General features: G+C 42.7%; 1 protein-coding gene across 1 annotated transcript; it reads right to left on the bottom strand.

Moving 5' to 3' along the window:
* Positions 1-237: 237 nt before the first annotated feature.
* Positions 238-10,428, bottom strand: LOC120064620 (differentially expressed in FDCP 6 homolog). The gene is made up of 12 exons (XM_039015239.1): positions 10,308-10,428; positions 7,725-7,865; positions 7,419-7,601; positions 7,025-7,252; positions 6,740-6,886; positions 6,443-6,551; positions 5,961-6,148; positions 5,719-5,829; positions 5,337-5,503; positions 4,011-4,209; positions 1,021-1,111; positions 238-880 (listed from the first exon to the last, which is right to left on the bottom strand). Exons 1-12 carry the CDS (start codon positions 10,401-10,403, stop codon positions 651-653), a joined length of 1,890 nt encoding a protein of 629 aa, XP_038871167.1. The 5' UTR covers positions 10,404-10,428; the 3' UTR covers positions 238-650.
* Between the last annotated feature and the right edge of the window lie 242 nt (positions 10,429-10,670).

Below are 10,670 nucleotides of genomic sequence, written 5' to 3'. Positions count from 1 at the left end.
TACTCTACTGGTATTCTGTTCACTACCTTTCTATTTTGCTTTATTGCCATTGTTGTCAACCACACTGCCACTAGGTGTCTCTGTTGACCATATTTTCTGCAGAGGTAGAGGACAGCTTTTGCAGGGTTTTGCATGTCACCAGCATTGTTTGGTGGAGGATGTATATAAAAGCAGACTGCTTCAAGAGAAGGAGCAGGAAGGCGCAACCACAAAGGATATGATGTAACAATCATTATATATAGTTTATTTCCATTTCAAACTCTTCATCCCACATTTCAAAAACAATCATCATCCAAGTTGTCCAGTGGATTTATTTAGACTCATGTTGTTTGATTAACAACTGCTGTTTTTGTTACAGAGCTTTTGTTTTCAATTACAATTGAAAAGAGGTTACAGAATAAACACATTTATGGTTCAAATTTGAAGACTTTCCTGCCATGAAAGCACCAAGAATATTAGCATTATTTTGCTAATATTATTACCGTCATAGTAATTGACCAAGTAAGGACAGGGAGAGAGAGAAAAGAAAGGTGAAAATACTCACATAAAAATACATCCTCTTAAGTAAATAAAAGGTGATATCAAATGATCTGATAGTACAATCCCAGTGGTATGTATTTACATTAATATTAGCTTGGGGGTGTTGGGCCTCAGGCACAGTCCCCATTGGAGGCTTGAGACAGATGCCTCTCCTCTCTCCCTATGATGCTCACTCTCTCCTCACACTCCTTCTCCTCTATGTGCTCCTGCTCATTCTCTCTCTCCCTCTCCTTCTCCCTCTCTCCCTCGCTCCTCTGATGGTACAGGCGTAGGCTTGAGTCTCGTAAAGAGGGCCCACGCACAACCGGATCCCCTGAGCCTCCAAGTGAGAGTCTTCTCTCTGGGATAGAAAGAGGGAGGGGAGGAGAGAATCAGAGCAAAAGCAAAAAAGAGAATGCAGGAAGGACAAGGAGTTTGACACAGGCACCTGTTCACACTTAGCTTTACACACCATAATACTTCCCTCACAACTCAGCTCACCTCCCGGTCCAATAGGATGCATCAGTCTGTTCATCTGGACATTCCAGTGTTTGACACTAGTGCTGGCCTGCCGCAGCTTCCTCTGAGCAGTCTGAGGGAGACCATGGAGAGGAAGGGGGATGAGAGGTTGTGAGAAAAATAATGTGAAAGGGTGAAGGGGAAGAAAATGAGAGATGGAGTGAAAGCGAAGACAATGGGGGAGTCAATTAATAAATTATTGTGTTTTATGCTGAATCCAGAGGCCACTGTGCTTCATTTTGAGATGTTTATCGGACAAGAAGGACAAAACATAGCGTGCACACTGACACACATACAGCAACTAAATAGTGACTAAATAGTCATCATAGTGGGGGAAAGTGCTGCATAACATCTACACTACCGGTCAAAAGTTTTAGAACACCTACTCATTCAAGGGTTTTTCTTTATTTTTACTATTTTCTACATTGTAGAACTATGAAATAACACATATGGGATCATGTAGTAACCAAAAAAGTGTTAAACAACTCAAAATATATTTTATAGTTTAGATTCTTCAAATAGCCACCCTTTGCCTTGAAGACAGCTTTGCACACTTTTGACATTCTCTCAACCAGCTTCACCTGGAATGCTTTTCCAACAGTCTTGAAGGAGTTCCCATATATACTGAGCACTTGTTGGCTGCTTTTCCTTCACTCTGCGGTCCGACTCATCCCAAACCATCTCAATTTGGTTGAGTTCGGGGGATTGTGGAGGCCAGGTCATCTGATGCAGCACTCCATCACTGTACTTCTTGGTCAAATAGCCCTTACACAGCCTGGAGGTGTGTTGGGTCATTGTCCTGTTAAAAAATAAATGATAGTCCCACTAAGCCCAAACCAGATGAGATGGCGTATCGCTGCAGAATGCTATTGTAGCCATGCTGGTTAAATGTCCCTTGAATTCAAAATAAATCACAGACAGTGTCACCAGCAAAGCACCCCCACACCATAACACCTCCTCCTCCATGCTTTACGGTGGGAAATACACATGCGGAGATCATCCGTTCACCCACACCGCATCTCACAAAAACACAGCCGTTGGAACCAAAAATCTCCAATTTGGACTCAAGATCAAAGGACAGATTTCCCCTGGTCTAATGTCATTGCTCGTCTTTCTTGGCCCAAGCAAGTCTCTTCTTCCTTTAGTAGTGGTTTCTTTGCAGCAATTCACCATGAAGGCCTGATTCATGCAGACTCCTCTGAACAGTTGATGTTGAAGCATTTATTTGGGCTGCAATTTCTGAGACTGGTAACTCTAATGAACTGCAGCAGAGGTAACTCTGGTTCTTCCATTCTTGTGGTGGTCCTCATCAGAGCTAGTTTCATCATAGTGCTTGATGGTTTTTGCGACTGCACTTGAAGATACTTTCAAAGTTCTTGAAATGTTCCATATTGACTGACTTTCATGTCTTAAAGTAATGATGTACTGTTGTTTCTCTTTGCTTATTTGAGCTGTTCTTGCCATAATATGGACTTTGTCTTTTACCAAATAGGGCTATCTTCTGTATACCCCCCCCCCCCACCTTGTCAGAACACAACTGATTGGCTCAAACGCATTAAGGAGGAAAGAAATGCCACAAATTAACTTTTAACAAGGCACACCTGTTAATTGAAATGCATACCAGGTGACTACCTCATGAAGCTGGTTGAGAGAATGCCAAGAGTGTGCAAAGCTGTCAAAGGCAAAGGGTGGCTATTTGAAGAATCTCAAATATAAAATATATTTTGATTTGATTAACACTTTTTTGGTTACTACATTATTCAATATGTGTTATGTTACGGATACAGGTATCCTGTGTGTATCCTGTGTGTGTATTTCTTTTCTCTCCTTCTCCCCTCACAGGTGGCAATCGTCATTCCCCAATCAGTCACCAATCAGTCATCAATCAGAAGACACCTGCTCCTTTTCCCTTACCCAATCACATTCCCTTTCCCTTGGTTTAAAAACCCTGTCAGTTGTTCTCTCTAGAGCTCAATCTCTCGGTCATGCAATCTCTCTGTAGATCTCCTGTTTGGTTTAGCAACTACATGTCCCTTTATCCTGTGAGTATTGTTTTGTTATGGTGTTTGACTGTTTGTTTGACAGTGGGAAAGGGGGTACCAAGACAAGTCGCCCATGGGCATACACTACCCGTAGGAATACTTTATCTAAGAACACTAGTTAGAACTGGGCGGACCACCCACTCTATTTTTTGGTTAGTTAGTTAGTTACCCAGTATTGAAGTAGTCTAGCTTAGAGGTGTTTTTGGATATTTGTTTCTTTCCTTGGGTCCAGCTCAGCCCCTTTTCCTGCCCCCCCCCCCCCCCCCCCCCTTTACTGTGTGTTTACCAAATAAACCATGAGTGTTTGACGGTAGATTTAAGTTGTCTGGTTATTTGTTCTCACTGTTACTTTTTCACTACTATACTTTGCATGAGTTATGTTACGGGTCTCGTTACCATCCCCCCTAGACTGCCAGGCCAAAGGGATTCGTAACATGTTATTTCATAGTTTTGATGTCTTCAGTATTTTTCTACAATGTAGAAAAAAGTAAAGATAAACCCTTGAATGAGTAGGTGTGTCTAATCTTTTGACCAGCAGTCTAAGATCCTGAACGTTATCTTGCCGTCCCGTTATCTTGCCGTCAACATTATGCTCATTCACATGCATTCCCGATCACACAAACGGGGCAGCAAAGGTAGTTAATCGGACTATAATTTCTTGATGAGTAGTTTTATTAGTCGTATGTACAGGATACATATGGTATACCTTGTCTAACGAACTGCTTACTTGCAGGTTCCTTCTCGACAATGCAACAACAATAAGAAATAGTGAAAAATAATAATACGAAAATAACTTAAAGGCAGTAGAATAGAATAAAAATGTTAGCATAAGTGAAATACAGGAAGGCACAATTTATAGTATAATATATCCATATGTAAGGGGGGAGGGGGCAAGTGTGTAAATTTTTTTTAAATTTTTTTTGCACTCACTGCAATGTCCTGGTCCATTCTGTGCCGGTTGGCCCGAACCTTCTCCAGCTGGTGTTGGGCCTCCTCTAAATCCTGGGACTTGGTTACCATCTCCTGCCTGAGCTCCTGCTTCTCTCTCTGGGTCTTCAGGATGTACTGCTCCTGTTCCTCTTGGAGGGCCAGCAGGACCTTCATCTTCTCCTCCTCCTCCACCAGCAGACTGGTGGTGAAGAGAGAGAGAAGGAGAGAACCCTTATGCACGGTTCTAATCACACTACACTTCAGGCCTTGTTGGAGCTCTAAAATTAGTTGGTTGGACCAATGTTAATAATGTTAGTTACAGATTAGGGATGCCCACTTATTGTGTACTGTATTTTAAAACTTATATTGGTGTCCTGATTTCCTTATTGTATGTGTCATTGACATTATGAAGGACCAATCAGAGAAGTGTTATGATGATGTCATTATGATAAACTAATCAGAGTGCAGAGTTATTACAATGGCATTATGATGGGACAAATCAGAGTGCAGAGTTATTACAATGGCATTATGATGGGACAAATCAGAGAGCAGAGGTATGACAATTTCATACAGGACCAATCAGAGAGCAGGGTTATGACCATGTCATTATGAAGGGACCAATAAGACAACACGGTTATGGGGATGAATCAGAGAACAGGGTTATGACAATGTCATTATCAAGGGACCAGTCAGAGAGCACAATTATGACAATGTCATAATGAAGGGACCAACCAGAGAGCAGGGTTATGGAAACACTAAACCTGAGCTCTCCTAGGGGGTCAAAAAAGAAAATAACACCTTAAGATGTTCATTTCCTGAGAAAGCAGACAAACCACAAGTAATGAGCAGAGATAACAGGAAATCGTTGGTGTTTCTCTGAGAGCAAACACGTCTACCGACAAACACAGCTGTGTGTATGACTGAGGGTTCCTTGCATTTGAAATAAACTGAGGTACAACTTCAGATTAATACCAGTGTTCATTTTGGTTTGGCTAGTTTTTGATTTGGGTTAACTTATCTTTAAAAATATGTAATTGTGGTTTGCAGATTTCACTAAATGAAGCACACACTGTAGCTAGCAGGTCAAGGCCATCACTTCCAACGTGAAACGTCCCCCTACCTTCATTTTTTGTGTGACTTTGCGGTAACAGACTAAAATGACAGGAAACTGTGAGCACAGTGAGCACTAAGAAGTCAGACATTTACAGAAGACATGTAAGTGTCAGTGGGTATAAGATAGTCCTTTTCCATGACGTGTGCTACCTGTGTGTGTGCGTGTGTGTGTATACTGTACATACAGTATACATGTATGTGTGTGTGTGTTACCTGGCCTGTGCGAGGCGGTAGGTCTCCTCATTCTGTCTAGCTCTAATCTCTTGGTGCAGAGCCTCCTCCAGGCGGAGCTGCATCTCCTCCAGCTCCCTGATCCTCTTCCTCTGGCGGTCCGTCTCCGCATCCTTCAGGGCCATCTCCGCCTGCATGTTGTCCCGCTCCTGGCCCATGACAAACACACACTTAAACCAGGACAAAGCCACTGTTAAATCCTTAAAGATCTTTAGAGTTAGACATGTATGTTGGGTCCTTCTTCTCATTGTCTCACACCTTCCTTCTCCTCTACTTATCCTTCTCACCTTCTCTTCTCCTTCCTCCTCTTACCGCTACCTTCTTTCCTTCCCCGGCTAATCTCCTCATCTCCTTAGCCTCTCACCTCTTCAACCTGCTGTAGCTGGTCCTGCAGGGTTCTCTGCAGCTCCTCATGTTTCTGTCTCCTCTTCTGCTCCTCCTGCAGCAGTGCTGCCTGGGAGTGCCTCTGCGCCTCCTGCACACCAATGATACCAACAAATATAACAGAGGTTATTGTGATGCTTTTATCACATAGCTATCCAAAGTTCTGTTGTCTCTCGCTCTCTCTCTCACTCACTCACACACACACCCCTCCCCCCTACCTACCTGTAGGAGCTCCAGCTCGGCCAGCTTGCTTTCCTTCTCCCCTTGGAGGAGGCACAGACGTTGTAGCTCCTCCTCCTTGGTGGTGCGCCTCCTCTCCCTCTCCTCCCTTAGCTCTCTGCGTCGCAGCTTCAGGTCCTTATGCAGGGAGTTCTTCCCCTCTACACACAGACGGATGGCTGTCTGGATCGCTGCAGGAACAAAGTTAAGCTTGGGCCCGAGGCTAGTATTTTTAGACTGGGCTAGTAGAATATGTGCCAAAAGAGCTTGGTGATTTATGTCTGTAAATGTAATTTATTATTATTATTATTATTAATAAACAACCCTAGTTTAATAAAATATCGCATGGCACAGATTTTACAACCGTTGGCTAGTAGAATATCACCCCGGCTCCTAGATATTGCCCAAAATCTACCCCTAAATGTTCTCGTGGCTTTAAAAACACAGTGTGTGTGTTGTGTACAGTAGCGAGTATGATCTCTGACCTGTGGTCCACTCCTGTCTCTGCTTGGTGTCGGGGGCGCTCATCTCATAGGTCTTAGTTAGCGTCTTCACACAGAACATACACCTCTTCCCCTCCTTCTCTGGTAGCACCTGTCAGTGCAACCACAACACTGCTGTGAGAAAATAACCATCACAACAACTTGCACACTCCAACGTTCTTATTGTTATAAAGAATGGGGTCATATTCATTCTATACATGCTACCATGAAGCCTTGCGCTCTGAACAAATCTCTCAGCCCAGCTGTGCCTTCTATTCTACATAACCCAGCGTTGTGTACCTCCACACAACAGTTGTGGTCCAGCTCGATACAGCCTTTACACTCCTTGCGGTCCTCACTGACGTAGTAATGCAGAGTACTGGGCCGGAGAGAGAACCAGCGCTCGTTCCAGTTCCTCCGCAAGTGACCCTTCTTCCACAAATACCCCTGAGGACAGATACATACACCCACACAAAGTTACACATGCCTAATTATATAAATACTGTCATACTTTATACGTTTATTACATGCATATTACATGCACACCAACACAAACATTTCTAATAATCTTTATGTTAAAAGCACCTCTTTTATGATATTGCCCACTATCTCCTGGTAGACCTTGTCTATCGCCATGGTGACAGAGTCATTCTCCACGCCTCTGGTCAGCCTCCCGGTGTTGACAAAGTCCAGGAAGGCCCACACTGTGATCCCGCTCAGCTGCACAGGCTCCTGGGATATGAAATCCTCCATGTCCACACAGCTAAGCTCCACACTCATGGCTAAGCAGATTTTCTTCAGGAGGTATTCCACCTGAGAGGGGCCATATTGAATGAATGGGACACATAATGGGACAAATCTGAACTTGAGACAGAATCTCCCATTGACATTATTGCAAGATTTGCATGAAAGGTTGATGAACGTAAGAAAGAAAAGAGGAAAATGATTTTGGATTATACGTCCAGGGCTAAGAACTCACCTCCTCTGGGGCCAGGACCAGTGGATACTTGTCTTCAGACAGGAAGTTGAAGATGCACCAGAGATGGAAGGCGTCTTTATCAAGCAGAACACCCACGCCATCTTTAGGCCGGTAGTTCTTTTTGGCACAGAGAGTCCAGCAGAACACATCTACATTCTCCTTATCAAATGTGCCCTCAACCACCTGGGTTCAGAAAGAGAGGATGTCAAGTGTGTGTGTGTGTGTGTGTGTGTGTGTGTGTGTGTGTGTGTGTGTGTGTGTGTGTGTGTGTGTGTGTGTGTGTGTGTGTGTGTGTGTGTACAGTACCTTGTCCAGTATAAATTTGTTGAGGTAGGGCATGTACCCCTGGTTGGACACCGGCCCATCATCATCATCTCTGAAGTGGTCCTCTAGAGCCACAGGGTCGTGGGGGATGTTCAGCGCAGTGTACAGGTTATGAGACAAAACCTACAACTCATCAACACAGAGTACAGGTTATTAAACAAAACCTACATCTCATCAACACAGAGTACAGGTTATGAAACAAAACCTACAACTCATCAACACAGAGTACAGGTTATGAGACAAAACCTACATCTCATCAACACAGAGTACAGGTTATGAGACAAAACCTACATCTCATCAACACAGAGTACAGGTTATGAGACAAAACCTACATCTCATCAACACAGAGTACAGGTTATGAGACAAAACCTAAATCCCATCAACACAGAGTACAGGTTATGAGACAAAACCTACATCTCATCAACACAGAGTACAGGTTATGAAACAAAACCTAAATCTCATCAACACAGAGTACAGGTTATTAAACAAAACCTACATCTCATCAACACAGAGTACAGGTTATTAAACAAAACCTACATCTCATCAACACAGGGTACAGGTTATGAGACAAAACCTACATCTCATCAACACAGAGTACAGGTTATTAAACAAAACCTAAATCTCATCAACACAGAGTACAGGTTATTAAACAAAACCTACATCTCATCAACACAGGGTACAGGTTATGAAACAAAACCTACGTCTCAACACAGAGTACAGGTTATGAGACAAAACCTAAATCTCATCAACACAGAGTACAAGTTACGAAACAAAACCTACATCTCATCAACACAGAGTACAGGTTATGAAACAAAACCTACATCTCATCAACACAGAGTACAGGTTATGAGACAAAACCTAAATCCCATCAACACAGAGTACAGGTTATGAGACAAAACCTACATCTCATCAACACAGAGTACAGGTTATGAAACAAAACCTAAATCTCATCAACACAGAGTACAGGTTATTAAACAAAACCTACATCTCATCAACACAGGGTACAGGTTACGAAACAAAACCTAAATCTCATCAACACAGAGTACAGGTTATGAAACAAAACCTACATCTCATCAACACAGGGACAGGTTACGAAACAAAACCTACATCTCATCAACACAGGGTACAGGTTATGAAACAAAACCTAAATCTCATCAACACAGGGACAGGTTACGAAACAAAACCTACATCTCATCAACACAGAGTACAGGTTATGAAACAAAACCTACATCTCATCAACACAGAGTACAGGTTATGAGACAAAACCTACATCTCATCATCACAGAGTACAGGTTATTAAACAAAACCTACATCTCATCAACACAGTGTACAGGTTATGAAACAAAACCTACATCTCATCAACACAGGATACAGGTTATGAAACAAAACCTACATCTCATCAACACAGAGTACAGGTTATTAAACAAAACCTAAATCTCATCAACACAGGGTACAGGTTATGAAACAAAACCTACATCTCATCAACACAGGATACAGGTTATGAGACAAAACCTACAACTCATCAACACAGAGTACAAGTTATGAGATAAAAACCTACAACTCATCAACACAGAGTACAGGTTATGAGACAAAACCTACAAGACAGGGAGAGACAGACAGACAGAAAAAAAAATATTTATTTTATTTTATAAAATCTCAAACATTTTATGCCAGCAAAAATTTCAATTTCAATTTACATAATTTCAGTTTTGGAGCCTGTAGTCTTAGAGCAAGGAGATGGAGGTGGCGAGACACAGGGACTCTTTGACAATGTCGTTATAGCGACGGCTGGGACACAGAGCCCAAGCCCCTCAGTGTGACTGGGATTAGAAATGTCACAATGCCTGATCCCACACACAACTCAACACAACATCACTGACCCATAACACATGACAATACAGCACACACGTATTCACCCAAACACCAGTGCAATAACACACCACCAGCTCCCCAGAATCATGAGGGGGCTCATAGAGGGTCTGCCTCTGAACATAGAGATAGGCCTATTGCCATAGCAGATTATTGATGATTGCTTCTCCATTGTCTGGCCCATACATAATCCCAGAAATTAGCCTAGTTACAGTCATGTGTTTGTTATTCTAGACTTGAGGAGGGGGGCCAAACATCAAAACTAGGGCTGTGCAATGATGAAGTTAATTACGAATGTGATCAAATTCCAATAGAAGGGGTTTGATCAAGCAATAACATTATCTAAGATACCAATCAGTATACAGTGCTGTGTAGCTCATGCTAAAGGACATGTCACACCCACGCATTGAGCTAACAGGAAAGAGATCAGATCTTGAAAATAAAGTGTCTCATCTAATGGGGTTGACCTGACTAGATCAATAAATAAACAAATAAAACAAGTTCTGATGCCAATTACATAAAAATATAATTTTCCTAAAAACAAGGAAAATATGCTGAAAAGATTAACAAAAACAGTTAAGTGTAAAAACATCAATAACACACAAACCAACACATTGGAAGGGCAGACAGACACGGAAGAAAATCAATCCCATCCTCCCTGCTCTTTGACCCCTATACTGACCCCCGACCTCTCACCTTTAGCTGGGACTTGGACACCTTCCCACTCTTCTCCACGTCCAGAGAGGTGAAAGCATACCAGATGGACTTCAGCAGTTCAGCTCGCAACTCCATAACTGCTTCTGCTCAGCTCTGCTTATTTTACTGCATCGCTGTGCATGTGTATGTATGGCATACAGACCTGTGTGTGTCTCAGTAAACCCCCACATCCTGCTCTCTGATAAATGGCTGCCCTGAAGCTCACTGGCGCTACCTACAGTACGGTTTCTGTAGCAAACAGGAAGACTGTAAAGAGTCACCAAGGGCAACAGTGTGGGGTATATTTGGAACTAGCCACCAGAGGACAGCATCTGACTGTACTCCACACTCAACTGCAGTGAG

Source organism: Salvelinus namaycush, chromosome 20 (assembly GCF_016432855.1).
Source record: "Salvelinus namaycush isolate Seneca chromosome 20, SaNama_1.0, whole genome shotgun sequence".
NCBI classification, from domain to species: Eukaryota; Metazoa; Chordata; class Actinopteri; order Salmoniformes; family Salmonidae; genus Salvelinus; species Salvelinus namaycush.
The sequence above is the reverse complement of the archived record's forward strand: the minus strand, read 5'-3'. Positions and strand labels throughout refer to the sequence as shown.

Bases quoted from the DNA above. Each gene is read 5' to 3' on its own strand.
- LOC120064620 (XM_039015239.1), bottom strand. From the start codon at position 10,403: ATGGAGTTGCGAGCTGAACTGCTGAAGTCCATCTGGTATGCTTTCACC. The intron at 7,253-7,418 runs GTGAGTTCTTAG...GGCCCCTCTCAG, and splicing joins TGGTCCTGGCCCCAGAGGAG to GTGGAATACCTCCTGAAGAA. The intron at 6,149-6,442 runs GTCAGAGATCAT...TTGTTCCTGCAG, and splicing joins GAGACAGGAGTGGACCACAG to CGATCCAGACAGCCATCCGT.